At 34.7% G+C, this 21,263-nt stretch overlaps 1 protein-coding gene across 1 annotated transcript; it reads right to left on the bottom strand.

Annotated features, from left to right (window-relative positions):
• Nucleotides 1-4,021: 4,021 nt before the first annotated feature.
• LOC124371531 lies at nucleotides 4,022-19,611 on the bottom strand (the record flags this gene model as incomplete). Its single annotated transcript, XM_046829884.1, has 4 exons — nucleotides 18,395-19,611; nucleotides 16,293-17,643; nucleotides 15,086-15,163; nucleotides 4,022-4,223 (listed from the first exon to the last, which is right to left on the bottom strand). Coding segments are annotated over exons 1-4 (2,491 nt in total), but the record flags the coding sequence as incomplete, so codon positions are not given.
• Between the last annotated feature and the right edge of the window lie 1,652 nt (nucleotides 19,612-21,263).

The raw sequence follows: 21,263 nt of genomic DNA, 5'->3' as shown, positions 1-21,263 counted from the left end.
ATGTCAAACTTATACATTATAACAATAGAACGATTAAAATACAAGTAACTAACTACAATAATTCACATGATTTATTATACACATAAGCCTTGCTTTGTAATCATTCCCGTGTGTTGGTGCCTAAAGAAGATTATAAACTATTTTATTGCGGTTGCATTTCAGACGTTCATGATTAGTTGGAACTAATAGTTGATACAGTTTTCTTGTGGAGGAGAGCGTTAAAGACTTAGCGCTTAATGTGATGCTTCATGTAATAATGGTTTTTTTATAATATTGATTGCAGATCTGACTGACATTTTAAGACAGCCATAATTATTTTCAAACAGAATTAAACAGCACTCGTTCAAAAGCGTTTATTACAACAAAATCCTTTATGTAAACTGAAAACTGTACAAAAAGTTAGCATGAAGAAAAACTACATGGAGTATTTCTCTAGTTCGGACTATTTCCTAATGGAAGGGTGTACCCTATAAAATAAGTGTTAAGAGTTAAATAAGAATAAAGAGAATCAAAATTTTACATGGGAAACCTATGGGCATAGTCAGCGCAAACTCACAATTTCTTTATTGAAGACATAACACTGCAAAATAGCCATTGTAGCCTAGTAATTATGTTATAAAACATTAGGTATTCACAGCATTACTCTAGTGAGGCTATTAATAACCAACCCCTATAAATCACCGATCTACCCACTGTCCAACCTGACCAGCAGAACTAGCTAAACATCAAATGTACGTAACAGCCCTAAAGATTAAGCATGCAACAATTGAGAAAATGAGATGTTACTAAAATAAAAATGAGGAAGAGATACATCACACAACCACATCATGCTACGAAACTATAATAAATGAATATAAAACCTGAAAAGTACTAGCTGGAACACACATTCTTGTAATGCCTATATAAAGGCCTAAAACTATCTCCATAGATATGTCTTGACTATGCAGATCTCTGAAGAAAAAACAGTCTATCACAGAACAGATAGAATGACATAACTTGAAGCTCCTTTCGTTCAAATACTCTAATCAGCCTAGGCAATTTCCAGGCCATCCACAAAACGAATCTACACTGCATATCATCAATTGCTGCATAGCACGAGTCTCTATTTCAAAAAATGGTGGCATATTCAAGACAGCTGGATAATGGATCTGTAAAGTACAAAAAAAGAATCTCTGTTGTTCAATAGCATGGTTAGCCATAATACGAAACCCATTTTCTACCTAGCTTTCGTAACAACATTGCTAGTTCAAAGAAGATCAATTTACGCGAACATTAAGTTTGTGGTGAACGATGTGCTATCAAAACAACTGCTGTCAATATCTTGGAAAATAACGAAGGATTCTTTTACGAGTGAAGGTAAAAAAATTTCAAGACTTAAAGTGCAGAGTCAAGTGATATATTTCAACACAACCTAAAGTTGGATTAACTGACTGCAGAATTAAATGGTCCGTCATTCCTATATTGAGAAGAGAGACCTTAATATGATCATAGGCATATCGAGGAGGGAGGTTCGGGGGTTACAACCCATTGATACAAATATTCAAAGTATATTTTAACTTGCATTGAACTGAAAGTAAACTTGAAGCCGAACTATGTATCATAATTTATTTTTATATTATTTAACTATAAACAGCTGACATGTAGTAAAAAAACAATCTAGTAATTTTCGGTATGACGAGTCCATCAACAAACCGTAGGGTTTGACAAACATAATACAGCCACTATCACCTCCACAATTCCTGCGCCGCGGAGAGAGAGAGAGAGAGAGAGAGAGAGAGAGAAAGAGAGAGAGAGAGAGAGAGAGAGAGAGAGAGAGAGAGAGAGAGAGAGAGAGAGAGAGAGTGTTATGAACGCTGAACGGTTAATTTGTAATAATCTTAACACATTCAAAACGTGTTTTATAGTTAGCCTACCTATAAAAATAAAATAATTCACTTTTAACCCTTTGGCGGCCCGTAACCCTTCTGATATATCGTAAGTTATTTAATAACCCATTGAACTTATAGTATAACATATTTCAATCAAATGTTCACACAAACTGTAAGTCCACAACCAAAATAAAGAAATAACGTAGTCTTGTAAATAATATCTGACTGAAAATCGCATTTCTTGAATATTTTACTTTACGCACTGTAAGACGTTGTTTACATCAATTTAACGGATAAAATATAAATAAATAATAGTACAAAATTACTAGAAAGTAGTCTAAATATTAAGCTCATATGAAAATAAACTATAAATTCATGCAAATAGTAAAATGCCTTTCCGACCGAGTAACATCCTAATTTTAAAGAGTTAAATAATTAATGGCCAAAGTAAAGAATTTTATTTTTATACATTTTTAATTTCAATTGCTCTGTTTTTAACTAATTTTAGTTTCTTTTGCTGGAGCTATTTTCTGGAATTTTAAAGAAATTGTTGTTATTTCAAATGAAATCAATGCAAAGATAAATTAATAAAGAGGGCAGTGTTATGATGCTATCTGGCGAGAATATTCTCTGAAACTCACGGTTGACGGACCTACAAGTCCAAGCAGAACAAACATTATATTAAAATTCTGAAGAAAACAAAACTTCCAAAAATCTAGGCCATATCTCAGCCTTAAAACACTTCGAGTCTCGTGGTAGACAGCTCCAAAAGCCCCAATTAAATGATAATTTTAACAAAACAGTGAAGTAAGGGGATAGCTCGAAAACATACTGTTTAGTGCAGAAGACAATATATCAGTCGTAAAACTATTTTTAAGAGAGCCTAATGCATCCAGAGATAACTGGATTTTAAAGAATCAAAATTGAGTGAATTATTTTAAAATACGAATAATGGGGAAATTTAAAGATTTGGATTGAAAAGTGGTAAGACGGTTGGCCTAAAACGTGAGTGGAATAGCACTCTTTAGATTTTAATGTGGCAGAATTTCGATATAGGTTGTATTTAAATATATAGAAATTTCTTAATTTCTTGGAGATCGTGTGTGTGATAATGCCGTTGAGTTTCAACTTGCCCATCTCATGTTTAGATGACGAATTATAAATTAAAACTCGTGATAATTTTCCAGGTTGCCCTCAAATGAATACCACCGGCAATAATCCACCCCCGGCATGATCGAATTTTACTCTCTAGCAGTAAGTTTAATTTCCAAAATTCTCTAATTTATAATAAACATTTACTCCTGGTGCGTTATTGATCTCTAAAATATAAACATCTTGAAGTTCTTGTCTGAATTATTTCTCATTTAACTTTGGCCTCTCATAAACTGATATTGATTAATAAATTAAAGGGACGACTCTGTTTTAATAGTCTCTAAAAGTGTCAATAAAAAATTAATGAACGGTTTTTCAACTCTCTTTTATCGATAACACTATTCAAATTTTCAACCTGAAATATTTTTCGATAGTTTTCCTTAATAAAAACTGATCTTTTTAGGTTCAGCATACTTGCTTCTTTGAAACTGCTAAATAAAAGGCTAGTTTGCTAGGTGAAAGATTAAAGAACATTGCCTATAGTAGTTTTGTCGAGAAGTGTAACCAAAAATAAAAGAATATCTAATATGGCATTAGAATCTCCGTCCTATCTGGTGACATTAAAGTCAACAACAAACAAAACAAATTTATAAAACAATTATTTATTTAATCGATTTACTCCTATATTCGTGTACGTTCATTAACCATTACGATAGTTATTTACCGATCGCTATAACGAAATTCTGTTACATTTTGTGTAAGAAAACAAAACAGTTAGATAACGAAAGTAACAAAATATCGTGCTTTGTAATATTCACTTGAAGTTAATATTTTCTATGTCTATATTTGTTGATTGCTGAGCGTTTGCCACGTTTATACGCAATATATGGCATGGACATCAACTGCTCAGCGGTGGTAAAGAACTAAACAATTACTAATTTCATGCCTTAAAATTTGTGTAGTTGTGTACACAGTAAACATATCATCTATAAAAATACATGTCAATTTATATCCCAATATTGTTTATCAAGGATGGTATGATCTGTATAAAGAGGGCAAACCATCTCGCTTTCCTTCCTTCTTCAGGAGTACTAATTTTGCCTTCTTCCAGATGGGTGGGAAGCTACCTCTTCTGAGAGCCTGATTCTCATCCACAGCACCTCCCTTGGTTGAATCTGCACTGCAAGTTGAACCACCTCTGGTGGGATGCGATTGGGCTCTTCTGGGATCTAAGCCGTGTACTTGCCGCCTTGAGCTCATGTTCTGTTAAGAGAAGAATGTTTACAGGTGCTAGCTTATCAAAAATTGCATTGCCAGCATTCAGCCTTCCTACGCCTTATCTCGCTTTTCAAGGCACCTAGTTTTCTTAAAGCATTCCTCTGAAGAATGCAGTCCAGCCCTCTAGTCCTTATTTTTCTTTGCAGAGCTCTTCTAGCGCTTAAGCATCTAATTCTGTCATGCAATTACATCAGTCCACCAATACATCAGTCACTCTTCCGGTTCCGCCGTCTTGCCATTAGTGTCTCCTCGCAAACCTTAGTAACTTCCTCAACAAATTCTTCAGGAGTAAGGCTTTTACCATTCAGGTGCCGATACAGTGAATCCTGAAGAGTACACACTCTCTCTGAAGCCATACGCTAGCCACTTAAGCCCCCTCCTTCTGACCTAGGCCTCTCATCCGAAATCTCTACTTTGATACACCGGTGGTCACTGTCTTTGCTTCTTTAACTCGCCAATCTTCTACTCTACCTGCCTCTCCATATGCTGCAAATGTTACATCAATTATGGAACCATAGATACCTCTCTCAAAAGTAGGTTCTCTTCCTCTGTTAGGCAATAGAGATCTTGCTCTGCAGCCCATTCACACAGCACTCGCCCTCTGACATCCATTATTGGTGAATTCCATTCCGCTGCCATAGCGTTTGTTATATAATTTACTCCATGTAAACATAACTAGTTCATCTGTTATTTTTAAAGAAGATCTTAAGTAATTGTTTATACATTCTGATTGAATATTTAAGGTTATCTAGTTGAATTTTGTTGATTAAAGCCTTAGTTTGTAAAAAGGTTTTCTTAGTTTCATTACAATTTAATCAACAATTTTGCTATACTATCTTCAGTACTCTGTAATGGAAAAACTACTGAAACCTGAGAAATTTGCATGCAGCCCTGAAACAACAAATGCTTCTAAACAATGGAAACATTGGTTTCAAACGTTCAATACATTCATAGAAAATGCTGAAGTTAAAGAAGATAAGAAACTTGGAGTACTAGTGAACTTTCTAACCTATGAAAACTATGAAATTATCAGTGAGTGTAAAGATTACAACAATGCCATACAAACTTTAGAAACATTATTCATACCTAAGAAAAATGTACTTTTTGCTAGACACTTGCTTGCTAATCATAAACAACAAGAAGGAGAATCAATAAATCACTATTTACAAACGCTTAAATCTCTTAGTAAGAATTGTGATTTCGTAAATGTCGATGCTAAAACCTATAGTGATGAGTATATCAGAGATGCCTTTATTAGTGGTTTAAATTCTTCTCAAATCAGACAACGTATTCTGGAACACAACGTTTTAACCTTGGAAAAAGTTGAAGAAATAGCTCGTTCCTTAGAGTCAGCTCAGAAACATGCGGACGCTTATTCCATGACTTCCGGTGTACCTCAATCATATTGTCACAACGTTGATACGAGTAGTAATTTAAAGATTCCTTCAGACAAACTAAAAACTCAGGAAGACAATTCTACTGCTGCTGCTGTATCAGCACACGGACTCCGACAGAAATGTTATTTTTGTGGAAGAGCAAGACATATTTCAAGAGATGACTGCCCTGCAAAAGATGCTATTTGTAAAGGTTGCTCGAAAACTGGTCATTTTCTCAGAGTTTGTTTATCTAAGAATCTTAAAAAAGGTAAGATAAATTCAGCCTCTTTAACAACATGTCCCGTAATTACTTCAGCAGTAACACCCAAAGTATTATCTAAAGCAATTGTATCCGGAAATGTAAACGGAATTTCTGCTAAGTTTTTAGTTGATACTGGAAGTTCTGATAGTTTTATTGATAGTAGTTTTGTAAAGGCTAACAACCTTAAAACATTTCCAGAAGTCAAACAGGTGTCGATGGCATCTACGTCACTCGTTTCACCAATTAAAGGGTATGTTAGGGTAGATCTGTATGTACAAGACAATGCTTACAAACAAATCAAAATGCTTGTAATTGAAAGGTTATGTACTGATGTACTGATAGGACATGATATCATGAAACTACATACAAATGTTACTGTAGACTTTGGGGGACCAAGATCATCTTTCTCCGTTTGTAACGTTGCCTGTGCTAATGTGGAACCACCATCATTATTTCAGCACATGACTAAAGATTGTCGACCTGTTGTGACTAAGACAAGGCGATTTTTTGGGGAAGATGAAAAATGTATACAATGTGAAATACAGTCTCTTCTGAAAGATGGTGTTATCGAGGAAAGTGTTTCTCCATGGCGAGCTCAAGTGCTCATTACCAAAAATGAAAACCACAAGAAACGACTTGTAATAGACTATTCTCAGACAGTAAATAAATTTACATTATTGGATGCTTATCCTTTGCCAGATATCGAATCACTTGTGATAAAAATTGCTAAATTTTATACTTTCAGTTCATTGGATTTGTCTAGTGCTTATCATCAGATACCAATTCCAGAGCATGAAAAAACAACTTACCGCTTTTGAAGCTAATGGGCAGTTGTATCAGTTCAAACGCATTCCTTTTGGAGTAACCAACGGCGTGTCCGCTTTCCAAAGGACTATAAATAAGATTATTTCAGAAGAAGGACTCGAAGGTACTTTCGCATATATTGATGATGTTACAATAGGAGGAATGGGTAAACAAGATCATGATAAAAATTTAGAAAAGTTTATGGCTGTGGCTAAGAAATACAATCTAACATTGAACCTGAAGAAATGTAAATTTGCTCAAGATACTATATCTATCCTTGGTTATCAAATCAGAAATAGAACTATACGTCCCGACCCAGAGAGATTACAACCACTTTTGGACATGCCTCTGCCTCATGATGCTGCTTCTCTTAAACGAACACTTGGATTGTTATCATACTACTCCAAATGGATACCAAGGTTTTCTGACAAGATTAGAAGTTTAGTAAGCTGTAAGAATTTTCCTATTGAACCAACCTCCATTGCCGCTAGTGATTTTCAAAACATTAAGAAGGATATAGAAAGATCTTTTCTTGTGACTGTTGAACCGGAAAATCAATTGATAGTCGAAACTGATGCTTCAGGAGTTGCAATAGCTGCTACACTGAGCCAAAATGGACGTCCTGTTGCCTTCTTTTCTAGGACTTTGTCTGGAAGTGAAAAACAACACTCAACAGTAGAAAGAGAAGCACAGGCCATCGTAGAATCTATTAACAAAAAATGGAGACATTTTTTGTTAGGAAGACAATTTATTCTCTTAACTGATCAAAAAGCTTTGTCATTTATTTTTGACCAAAAACATTCTAGCAGAATTAAAAACGACAAAATCATGCGCTGGCGACTAGAGCTTTCTCCTTTCTCGTACGACATTCAATATCGACCTGGTAAAGAAAACGTTTCTGCAGACGCACTCTCTCGGATCTGTAATGCCTCTACGACTGACAACAAACTTTTTGAAATGCACCATGCTCTTTGTCATCCAGGAATAACGCGTTTCTATCTCTGGGTACGCAGCAAGAATTTGCCATATTCTTTGAATGAGATTAAATCAATGACTTTATCTTGTCCTATTTGTTCAGAGGTCAAACCTAGATTCCACAAACAAACCAACACATTGATAAAGGCCACTTCACCTTTTGAAAAACTCAATATTGATTTTAAAGGACCACTACCATCGTCAAGTAGAAATCGTTATATGTTAAATATTGTTGACGAGTACTCTCGCTTCCCATTCTCTTACCCCTGCAAAGAGATGACTTCGAGTACTGTGATAGAATGTTTGGAAAACTTGTTCTCTGTTTATGGGATACCAAATTACATCCATTCTGATAGAGGCAAATCATTTTTGTCTGATGAAATAAGGGCATATCTTCATCAAAAGGGGATTGCTACAAGTTCAACCAGTCCATACAATCCTGCAGGAAATGGACAAATTGAGAGGTATAATTCAATTATATGGAAGACCGTTACACTGTCACTAAAATCCAAAGGACTGGACCTACGATACTGGGAGTCTGTACTTCCAGAGTCTCTACATTCGATACGCTCTTTACTATGCACAGCAACAAACTGCACTCCACACGAGAGAATGTCCATACATCCACGCCGATCAACTAAAGGTACTTCACTACCAGCATGGTTACTGCAACCTGGTCCAGTACTAACTAGGCGAAATGTAAGAAGCAGCAAATACGAACCACTAGTTGATGAAGTTGAACTAGTAGAAGCAAATCCCCAATACGCACTAATTCGTTACCCCAATGGAAGAGAATCTACTGTTTCACTAAAACACTTAGCTCCCCGAGGTGATAAAAGTCTAATGGTGACAGAGTTATCCAATTGGTCGGAAGAACAGGAGGTGGAGGATGAACATGAAGATGCATCACAAGGAAATAAGGAAGATTCTTCAAAAGACACTGAAGTTGAATCTGAACAGTTCAATCAAGAAAATAAAATAGTTTCTCCTCGAAGAGGATCAAGAATAAGAAGGATCCCTGAACGTTTCAATGACTACCTCCTAAATTCAGTGGGGGAGAATGTTATATAATTTACTCCATGTAAACATAACTAGATCATCTGTTATTTTTAAAGAAGATAATAAGTAATTGTTTATACATTCTGATTGAATATTTAAGGTTATCTAGTTGAATTTTGTTGGTTAAAGCCTTAGTTTGTAAAAAGGTTTTCTTAGTTTCATTACAGCGCTAAAATGGTGGCATCACGTCAGTGGTTGCTTCTCCACCCGGGGCGTCCTAGGGAATTGATGTTTGGCTCACTAACTAAAAGGATGTTTAGTTTTAGTGTTTGTCCCAGTTGCCATCAGTAGGTCCATAGCCTCTTTCCTTTTACCAGTATTCAGCTGCAAGATTTTAACAATTTTTTGATCATGTTGAACTTCCCTGCATTTTCTATCACCAACCCTACGCTCCCCTCGTTGCAGTCCAAACACTTAAACACTTCTGTTCTTTGCTGCAGTTCTTAACGAGATGTTCATTTTCTCCACATTTGTAGTAAAAACTTGCTGCGGTCTGGGTCCTTACAGCTCTGAGCTATATGACCTAACCTCCAACACCGGAAACATCACTGTCAGTGGTTTTTGGATGGCTGTTTGAATCGAACCGACGTTACTAGCGCTATTTATTGAATGTGTTTTTACCTGGTTGTAGTTGTTCAATTGTTCTGATCCGGCTATTACTCTGCATTTAGACTTGAGTGAGTTCAACTAGCATACTTCATTTACTTACTGTGCCTTATTTTACAATTAAAGGATCTCAACAGTGTAACTGGCTCAAGCTCACTTTTTTTTTTTTTTTTTTTTTTTTTTTTTTTTATTCTGTTTATAATAAAGGCTCGGGTATAATCCCATGCAGCCTCGTGGTTCACTGTGTAGTTAAACCTCTGTGGTAATTTAAATGGGAAGAATTAGTTATTATTATTATAAGTTTATGAGTTTATGGTTTAATGTATTGGACATATATGTTTTGTGTACCTATACTGTTTGTGTTTGTAAATAAATAGCGGGATTACTATGGGATTCTATAGATGGATATTCAGGATTTGGGGAGTCTTCCCGCCAGGGGTCCTTCAGGCATTCCTAATCCGAAATATGGACCACGGATATAAAGGCCAAAACCAGGATACATATATGTATTGTGTTTTGTTATTAAATGTATTTATTTATGGTCCTGAGAAAGTGATTTATTTCTTTATATACTTTTGTGTCTTCTAATTTCATTAAATACGTTAAGTTAATATTAGATATTGATGTTAAATTTTTAATTACCTTAAAGCACCGATCTCTTGCATATTCGTAGGCTGGGCATTGTAAAATTACATGGTCTAGTGTTTCTCGTTGAGCTTGAGTGCAGCTTAGACACAATGGTGTGAAATATTTTTTTAATATTATATAATCTAGCGTTTACCTTAGCATGTCCAAACCTTAATCTAATTATATTTACCATTTCTCTTCTGTTGAAGTCTGCAATACTATACCATCGATTATGTATAGTCGTTGTCTGAATTTGCTTATACCATTGCGCTTTTTGTGATAGTTGGTACTCCTGTTCATTTTCTGCTGCTGACTTTCTCCGTTGGTAGGCTTGGAAATCATCTGGTGGAATGTAATTATTTGTTATCTTGTTGCCGTTTGTTATTGAGTCTTTGGCTAGGCTATCTACATATTCATTACAATAAATACCTGAGTGTCCCGGGATCCATTGGAATGTTACATTTTTACCACTTTTAATAACTTCATAGATAATACTTACTGGAATGCCTTCTCTTTTATAGCTGTTATAGACTTTATCGAGTGCTTGTATAGCTGCTTGTGAATCAGTAAATATTACTATATCTTGTTGTTCTATTGAGTTAAAGGTCTGTGTTGCTTTTAAAATAGCAAGTAGTTCAGCTGAGTAACTGGAAAACTGATTTTCTAATGAAAACTTACCTGTGATGTCCAGCTCTGGGACATAGTAAGCTGCACCTGTCCCCAATGTGGATTTTGATCCATCAGTGTAGAAGTGCAAATGTTGTTCATAGTTGCTATTGATTAGTTCCAAAAAGGTTTGTTTGGTAATTGTGCTATTGCTTACCTTTTTTGAAGTATGTGGATTGTCTATGTTGTGCTTAAATTTAATATTGTTGGTCATCATTAATATTGGATAGTTGAAATCCCAAAAGGTTTTGTAACTTTCCTTTTTTAATATATTTAAATCTAAGGAATGAATTTTTGATATAGATTGTATATACAGTGGCTGATTTTTTTCTTCCAGTATGGCATACAGTCTGTCAACATTTTAAGAAACATTAAACTTCTGTATGCTGGATGATTTTCATGAGTTATGATTTTATAAATAAATTTATCACATAGAAACTTTCTTCTGTTGTTTAAGGATTGAATACCGGCTTCTGCTTGTAGAGCAATAATTGGTGTTGTTTTAAAGGCACCTAATGATATTCTTATGGCTTGGTTTTGGATTGAATCTAGTTTTTTTAATTCTTTTCTACATGCATGTCCATAAAGAAATGCCCCATAATCTAATTTTGCTCTTATCAAGCTTTTATATATAATTAAAGCAAACTCCGGTGTTGCACCGTTAGTGCCACAAACTACAGACTTTATTATATCAATGTCTTTTTGGCATTTTACAAGCAATTTATTAATATGAATTTTGAAATCTAACTTATTGTCTATAATCATACCTAATAGTTTAATAGAACTTACTAGAGGTATTATTTGATTATTAATTGTAATTTGTTTATCGGTGTTAATGTTTTTTTCCGTGTGAATATTATTACCTTACTTTTGGTTGCATTGAATTCCAGATGGAGTTGACTGAAGTTTGATCGTACTGTGCTGAGAGTGTGTTGCATGTTTGTGTAGACTGTCTCGATATGTTTTCCAGAGGAGTATAACACAATGTCATCTGCAAATTGAAGTGATTTTACATAATTAGGAATATAATCATTAATGTGTGCTATATACAGTGCGAACAACAAGGGACTTAGAACACTACCTTGCGGTAATCCCTTACTCGTGACCCTAGTTATAGTTGACTTAGAGCTAATTAAAATTAATTGTCTATTGATTAGCCATGAATTAATATGGGAAATAAACTTCAATGGAATATTATAACACTTCAGCTTTTCTATTAATTCTGTTATGTGTACTGTATCATAAGCATTTGATAAATCTAAAGAGGCAGCAATAGTAGTTTCATTGTAAGTCAGTGCAGTTTGAATTTCTGAAACAAAATTAATTAAATAATCATTACATCCTATTCTTTTCCTAAATCCATATTGGGTATTTGGTAGAATGTTAGAGTTTTCAACAAACCATTCCAGTCTACTTTTAATAATTCTATTAAATAATTTTAGTATGCAGGGTATTAACGATATAGGCCTATATGAAGTCTCCAAATGTTTATTTTTTCCGGTTTCAAGATGGCTATAATTCTGCTTTGTTTCCACTTACTTGGTAATTCAATATTTCCATTCCATATATTATTGAATATATTTAGGATATATAATCGAGCAACGAGTGGTAAATGTCTTAACATGCTGTAAGATACTCCATCTAAACCAGGTGTTGTATCTTTCCTCTTAAAATCTATGGCTACATTTATTTCTTTAATACTAAAATTAGTTTCTATAGGAGAAGCATTTTCATAGAAGGTGTACCTGGGAATAATTATCTCGCTTTCCATGGGAACTGAATCCGGAACTATATGGCACATGAATTTGTCACAAAGATCGTTGTCTTCAATGGTTGAAGAAATTGTATTTGCCTTATTATTAGTTTTAAGTTTTTTAATTATTTTCCATGCAAATGAGGAGTTATTTTTGTCATTAATTTTTTTGGCATAAATTTTCCCAACCTTGTTTTTTAGCTATTCTAATTACTTCCCTAGCTTTAATTTGTGCAGCTTGATAATTTTGATAATTGAGAGCAGTCATACAGTTTTTAAATTTACTAAATGCAAGCCTTCTGCTGGCAACAGCTTGAGAGCAAGCTTCATTCCACCATTGTTTTGGTGTAAATTTAGGCCTATTAGTTGCTGTATTGTACTTTGGTATTGCTTTGTCTGCTGCTAATTTAATTATACTAAACATTTCATCCCATTGTTTTTCCAATGGGATGTCTGGCAGTTCATTAGTCAATTTTTCAACAGTCTCTGTATATAGAGACCAATTTGCCTTTTTAAAGTTCCATTTATTATTAGTATTAAAATAACTTGTATGTACATTGAAGTCATTAGATAGGGAATTAATATTAAATTGCATGAATATAGGCAGGTGATTGCTGCCTAACGAATCATTACCTACCTCCCATACGTCTACTAAGGAATGAAGATTGGGTGTGGCGAAGGCCAGATCTATTGTAGATGCTTGGTGGTAAAGGGTTGGTAATGTTGTATGGTTTTTATTATTTAATAGTATGAATTTTGATTCATTATACTCCTTGAAAATTATATTACCTCTGTGATTTGCTTTGCTCGAATTCCAGTAAGGGTGATGGGCATTAAAATCACCACATAACAAAGTATAACCTTCATCTTTGCTAAATAGTTCATACCAAAAACTATTCCTAATCTTATTATTTGTGCAGTAAATATTATAAATTATAATAGGTCTATTGTAATTCTTTACCTGTATTGCTTGCATTTGTGTATAGTTATCGTTATATTCTGTAACAACATTATATGAAATTGACTTATGTATAATGAAGGAGGTTCCTCCATATCCATCAGGTCTGTTAAGGTTATGTACAATGTAATTATTATCTAATAGGTTATCATTTTTTTGTAACCAAGATTCTTGGATAATACCTATGTGGATCTCCTTTTTTGTAAATAAATGCATGACCTCAGGCCATTTAGGCTTAAGAGACCTTGCATTCCACTGTACTATGTTAAGTTTATTTGTTACCATTCTTATTTACTAATTCCGTTTGTTGAGATAGGCCTAACTGTTTGTTACCTGGCGATGTTCCGGAAGTAGATTTTATTTTAATATTTGGTGAATTTATTTTCTGTTGAACTGTTGTACCAGTCTTTAAATAGCTTAGTAAGATTTCATCAACTTGTTTCAGATTGGTGATGTTTGTAGAGTTCAATTTATTTCTAATTTCCTCAATTTTTATTTTCAGGAGTGATGTGAGGTGGGACTTATCCTGAACACTAAGTCTATCATCCTGAACTGGTTTTGTTAGGCGGATTGGTTTTATCTACAATAGGCCTACTTATTTCTTTAGGTTTATATAAACTACTATTTCTGATGGGCCTACGATAGCTGGTTCCACTAACCTTAAAATGTGGCGAAAACGATTGCTGGCGGGATGAACTTGGTTCTGAGACTGCAAGCAGTGGTGTATACCTATTACTTACATTTAATTGACTGATAGGTGTTGATGCCTGTGAGCTTGGTAGTGTTGGGTAGATTTCATCATCAGTGAAGTCTAATTGGGCGACCTGTGAATAAGATAGACCTAGTAATCGGGATGATTTACCTTGTTTTTTATAAGTAATAGGAAAATACTGTGCTGCCACATGATAACCTTCTTTCATGAGACTCATTCGATCTTTAATATTTTTTTGCCTCATGTACTCTGGGCAATATTTAGAGTTACTGCTATGTGAATCCCCGCAGTGAACACACTTGCGGGGAGCCTGACAAGGATCTGTGTGGAAGGGTCCAGCACAGTCCCTACATATTCTAGGTTTATTACAAGGTGAGTTCGCTACGTGTCCATAGGCAAAAACAACGATAACATTGTTTCACTCTGATCATGTAGGGGTCTACCTTCATACGAACATAATTAAGGTACACAAAATCTGGTAATTTTTCAGCCTCGAAGGTTATTTTAACAAAATGAGTGTTAGTGAGTTGGTCATTACCATTCACTCTACGTCTGATCCTTTCAGCCTGAATGATTGGGTATATTGACGATGCCTCAGATAAAATTTCTAATTCACTTACCTCGGGCTCTGCATAGACTACACCGAGAGTGTGTACTCTAATTGAGGGTACAAATACATTAAATTCTAACAGATGTGGTGAATTTACTAAATTATTGGCTGCTATATAGTTTTTACAAATAACAGATATATTCTTACCAGCTCGTGTAATGTGGTCAATGTCCATATGATGTTTTTTAAGTATTTTTCCTACTGTAAATGGGTTTATTTTGTTCTTTTTTTTATCCTGTATGATTACCTCAAAAGGTCCTGAATTTTCAGGTTTATAGAGACGTTGTATGTGAGGCTTTTTAAGTGGTGGATTAAAATCATTGTTAGATTGAATTTGTTCTGAACAATCTGTGTCATTATTTTCTTGTACCCTTTTGTTTCCCCTGTTATTTAGATTTAGGTTAGAATAGTCATGATCTGTGGGCAAAATAGTACTTACTGCCTTTTGTATTTCCATGTCGCTCTCGACATGAGCTTCCATGGGCGAGGCTGAACCTGTCGACATGACAGGTCCAGCCTGAACAGGCTCAAAGTTAATAGCTTATATGTTAAGATATTTACAAAATATATAAAGTATTAAATATTTCTAGTTTGAGTTAGAGGTCAGTGTGATGTTAGACAAACAGTTATACACAAAGTAGTTACCACTACCAGAGTAATTGATCTGGACGTATGCACAGAGGTTTAACCTAAAATTACAAGTCAACGATCTGAGCACTTCAACAACCAGAGCGGGAATCAAGCTCACTTTCTTTTTTTTTTTTCTTTTTCTTTTGCCACCTTTTTGTGGCGGCCTGGATTAAAAATCCATGAGGCCCCGATGTTCACTTTTGTGGTTGTCCGTCGTTTGTAGGTAGTTCTTACAAGAACTTTAAAAATTTTACATCAGTCTTCGGTTTGGTAATCTGAAGAAAAAAAAAAACATTTAGATTCGTTAGTTAGTTACAACAATAATGTACAGTGGTAATATGTTTTGTAGTATTTATGTTAGTTACAATAAAGCTAGGATATTCTAAGGATTTTGTAAGTAGATGGGTATCAGGAAGGGAAGGTGTAGGAATCTCTTCTCTGCCAGGGGCCGATCAGGCAATGTCCTATCCCGAAAAAAGGTAGGCCAAGGAAAGAAGAGCCCAGGATTGGAATGACATCTATGTATTGTGTCTGTGTATAGATGGACTTTGTTTTTATATTTAAAGTTTTCGTTTGATTGCTTTTAAAAAATTGTTGATTTCATTATACATTTCATACTTTTCTGTGCTGATTACATAGTTTAGATTCTTGGAAAATGTCTCACTAATGATTTTTGTTTTTTGGAGATAGTTATTTCTTTCATGCGTATATTTTGGACACTGAAAGATTAGATGCTCCAATGTTTCATCCACTCCCATTGTGCAATTTAGACATAATGGTGTAAAATAACATTTAATTCTGTGAAAACATGCGTTAACATTAGCGTGACCAAGCCTAATCCTACAGATATTAACTATTTCACCTCTCGACATTTTAGAGGCTGTGAACCAAGGTGTCTTTGTGAAACATTGCTTGATATTTTTGTACCAATTTGCCTTTAAGGATGATGTTAATATACCAGTCATTTCAGTCCCAATCTTTTTGTTTTGGTGCGATTTGAAATCAGCATTTGATACATAGAATTCGTAGCTGGTGAAAGTTAGACCTGTTGATTCTTTTGCCAATTTATCTACGGCTTCGTTTTCTTTAATCCCACTATGGCCAGGTATCCATTGTAAAGTGTAATTATTTGTGTTGTTTCTCATCATTTCCGCTATTATGTTCAAAGTCAGGTCCTTACTGTTATTATTCCCCAATAATGCCTGATCAACTGCTTCGATGACAGATTTACAGTCAGAGCAGATAACTATTTCACTATTTGTGATCTTTCTAGTATACTCAACGGCTTTCAGTATTGCATACATTTCGGCTGTATAGCTCGAAACGATATGGTTGAGTTTGAAAATATGTCTTTCGTCATAGCACGGAATATAGAAGGCTGCGCCAGAGCCCGAGTCAATTTTTGATCCGTCAGTGTAGATCATAATATTATCCTTATAGGTTATGTTTACCATATTATACCATTCTTGTTGCAATATTTGATTGCTGACTTTCTTGTCAAGCAATCTACCATTAATTAGTGTATTGCAGCTTACATTTACGTCAGTAATTTCAATAGGTTTGGTTAAATCGTGGGGTACAGCAAATAATTTTAAGTTGTTTTCTATGGGGTTAATTGTTTGTACTAGGCTTAATGCTTGTATATATACAGGAGTTTTCTTTTTGTTCCAGAAAGGGTTATTATTAGTTAGCATGTATAGATACATGACACTGTGATAGGCTGGGTGAGTTGTATCTGTTATTATTTTATAAATTAGTCGCTCAGTAAGAGATAATCTTCTCAGGGATAGTGTAGGTATAGCACATTCAAATTGCATGCCAATGATAGGGGTAGTTTTAAAGGCCCCAATCGCTAATCGGAGTGCTTGGTTTTGTACTTTTTCAAGTCTGTCAAGTATATAGTTAGGAGCATGACCATAAATAAAAGAGCAGTAATCAATCTTGGATCTAATTAGACTTTTGTATATACTCAGCACAAAATCGGGGTTGGCACCGTTTCTGCCACATGATACCATTTTTAAAATATTTAAGTCCTTCTGACATTGCAATATAAGTTGTTCTAAGTATGGTTTAAATTTTAATTTATTATCTATAGTAATACCTAGGAGTTTTAATTTATCTTCAACTCTTATTGTTTGACCATCAATATAAAATTGTGTATTGAGGTTTGTAATTGACCTTTTTCTAGTAAAAATGGTTATGACACTCTTATTAGGATTTAGGCTTAGATTTAAATCCTCTAATACTTTATTCATATTGTCTAATGCAAATTGCATATTATATTGTACGTTGTCATAACTTTTACCAGATGAATATAAGGTGACATCGTCAGCATACTGTAATGATTTTACCTGAGTAGGTAGACATTTAGGTACTTTGGGATTATACCGACCACACCCAGACATGAATCGTTATTTCACATTTCGTTTCTACCGATTACTAGATTAGCGTAGAACAATATTTCGTCAATATAAAACAGGAATTGTCTTATCGCAAACCCCTCCCCATCCTCAGACAGAGGTCAAAGTCGAGCGTCTAGTAGATAACGTGATTGCAGTCTCGCCGCCCGTTCAGCTGGTGCATCGCTTTGTTGTACTTCCGTGTTTTACCTCTACATTTCTCCAAACACAAAAATTCAACAAAAACAATCATTTACCAAACTAAACTCTTTATTAAAAAAAAACACTAAAAACTTGTTTTTATTCTTGATCACATTCCGCCACCCAAAATGCGAGTGCCTCCGGCCATCAGCGCGGGCATTGACAGCACCTTCGGTGCTGCCCCGCGCTGATGTCGACGAAAGAAAAACATCCCTCGAGATAGTACCTATCAGTAAAAATATCAAATTCTAGAGGGGCTAATCAGAAATATAAATTGAATTGTAATGGAAAGGCAATTATGTACCGTGCAAATCACGTGATGCCGCGCGGCCTGCCGTAATCAGGATTCTCGAGAAAGATAAGATAACAGCGATCACAATACCTGGAAATGCTTGTAAGTTTGTAATTTTGTAATTGAAGAGTTGTTTTTTTCGTTCTATCATGTTTGTGTTTCTATAAATTTCTATTTTTGTGTTCTTCATACTAGTGTGGTCGGTATAATCCCAAAGTACCGACATTTATTTATGTCTGATATATATATCTCAAATAATAAAGGACTCAGGACACTACCTTGCGGGATCCCTCGACAAGTGGTCCTTGTAATCTGATAGTCGGGGAAGGTGATTGTCAGCTGCCTATCAACCAGCCATTTGTGACAGTGCACAATAAATTTCCTAGGTATACCTTTAATGAACATTTTTGTCCATAAAGTAGGCAAATGTACATTGTCATACGCAAAGGAAATATCTAAAGCCGCCAAAATAGTGGATTCGTTGTGTGTAAAAGCAGTTTGTATATTTGAAATTAATTGCACCAAATAATCAGCACATCCGAGGTGTTTTCTAAAAGCGTGTTGTGCATCAGGGATTATCTTTAAATAGTCTACAAGCCATACAAGCCTATTTTTGATCATTGTGTTCATGATTTTAATAAAACATGGTATTAAGGAAATTGGTCGATACGATGTTTCATTATCCTTATCTTTACCAGGTTTAAGGAGTGCAACAACCTTGAATTTTTTCCAGCTGTCAGGGAAATCCATTATACCATTCCAAATATTATTATATAAGTTTAGTAATATATCTAGTGCCTCAGGTGGTAGTTTTTTAATCAGGGAGTAGGTAATACCATCTGCTCCAGGTGAGGTGTCTTTTGTCTTAGATTTAAGGGCCTTGTATAATTCTTTGATGTTAAAATTAGTTTCAAGTATATGTGATTTTTCAGAAAATAATGGGGGTTGAATTTCAGTTTTGTGTGGTACATATTGTGGCAAAATGTGTTGCATAAATTTTTGTCCAAGTTCAAAATTATCTATCATTTCAGATTTTGATTTCATATCATGTGGATTTTTTAGTTTTTTTAACAATATTCCAAGCATATTTTGATGAGGGTTTATTGCCTATTTTTTGGCACAAGTTTTCCCAACCTACTTTCTTTGCTGCATTAATTACATCTTTTGTTTTTAATTGAGTTACTTGATAAATATGATATGTTGTTGGGGTCATATTAATTCTAAAATTTTTAAAGGCCAATCTCCTTTGTGCAACAAATTGTGAACATTTCTCCGTCCACCAATGTTTTGTATAAAAATTTGGCTTATTTATCGGAGCTTTAATATTTGGAATGGCCTTTTCCGTGGCAAAATGTATTAATTCAAGCAGCTTATTAAACTGTATTTCAGAAGGTAAGTTTTCAATTAATTGTATTTGGTTTTGTATAGTTCTTGTATAAAGATCCCAATTAGCCAATTTAAAATTTTTTCTTATACAGTTGTTTACAGGTGTTTCATTTGTAGGCCTACTATAGAATTCAATTTGCATAGAGATAGGGAAGTGATTGCTTCCCATCGGATCATTTAAGACATTCCAGTTTGTGATATGAGCATGTAGGTTTGGGGTAGCAAAAGTTAAATTAATAGTAGATTGTCTATTATACAAATTGGGGATGGTGGTAAATGCATTTTTATTAATCATAATATAGCGGGATTGAGAGTATTCCCGGAAAATGTCCTTACCTCGGGGGTTTGCCTTAAAGCAGAACCAATAGGGGTGGTGGGCATTCATGTCACCGCATATTAATGAATATTTATTGCCATTTATAAATAGTTTGTTACTCCAAAAGGTGGGGTCAATTTTACTATCAGCACAATAGATGTTGTATATATGGATACATTTATTATATAGTTTTATTTTAATTTCCAGAAGTTGAACTTTATTATCATTGTATTCGGACATTTTTTCAAATGATATAGATTTGTGTATAAGGAAGGCAGTACACAGTCCATCGAGCCTATTTACACTAATTATGTTGTAATTGCTATCAGATAGTTTTTCATTATCAGTTAACCATGTTTCTTGAAATGCTCCAATATGAAATTGATTTTTAGTCAAAAATTGAGTGATCTCAGGCCACTTGGGTTTAAGTGACCTGCAATTCCATTGGAGTATGTTTAGCTTTTCTGTTGTCATACTTTATCAGGGGGGAGAGTGCTATTATTTTTATTAGTACTTGAATAAGTTTTTTTTGGAGTAGTATTAGCAGAGTTTTTAGTGTCAGTGTTTGAAATTATAAATGTTGCTAGTAGCTCATCTATTTGTTTTTTTGTTGTAACATTAGAAGTTTTAACCTTATTTCTTATTTCTGTAATTTTAGTGTTCAAAAGAGCCTGTAAGTGTTCTCTGTCAACTGTCTTTGTTTCTGTTAGGTTAGGTTTAGGTTTAGGGTTAGCATATATAGGTTTGGTTGAGTTAGGTTTATAGTTAGTAGTGAAAGTTTTGTTTGAGGTGTGGTTTGTGTTTGAGGTAGGTTTTCGATAAACTGTGTTTGAAGGTAACCCGGAAGTGGTGGGCGTATCTAGTACAGTGCTAAGGGATGAGTATCTATTAGAGATGGAAATTAGGCTATTACTTGGAGATATTTGTGGAAGATTCGGATAATGATTAGTGTCTGAAGAGTCAAGGGACTTGGTTGCCTCGGCAAAAGTTTGAGATCTTTTGGGTCCCCTAATATTCTTATAAGTGACCGGGTAGAATTGACTAGATGTAAAGTAGTCTTCTTTTCTTAGGCTCATCCTTTCTTTGATCTGTTTTTGTCTGATGAATTCAGGGCAGTATTTAGAGTTGCTGCTGTGGGGGCCTAGACAGTGAATACATTTAAGAGGGAGTTGGCATGGTGAAGAATGAAATTTATCGCCACAGTCTCTGCAAATTCTCTCGTTTTTGCATGGGGAATTTGCCACGTGCCCGTATGCAAAGCAGCGGTAGCACTGTTTCACAGGGATTATATAGGGGGTTACTTGAACCCTGACATAGTTTAAATGAATGTAATTAGGGAGAGTATCGGAATCAAAAGTTAACTTGACATAATGTGTGTCACAAAGTTCGCTAT

Source organism: Homalodisca vitripennis, unplaced genomic scaffold (genome assembly GCF_021130785.1).
Source record: "Homalodisca vitripennis isolate AUS2020 unplaced genomic scaffold, UT_GWSS_2.1 ScUCBcl_1555;HRSCAF=5328, whole genome shotgun sequence".
NCBI classification, from domain to species: Eukaryota; Metazoa; Arthropoda; class Insecta; order Hemiptera; family Cicadellidae; genus Homalodisca; species Homalodisca vitripennis.
This window is presented reverse-complemented; position numbering and strand designations above follow the sequence as displayed.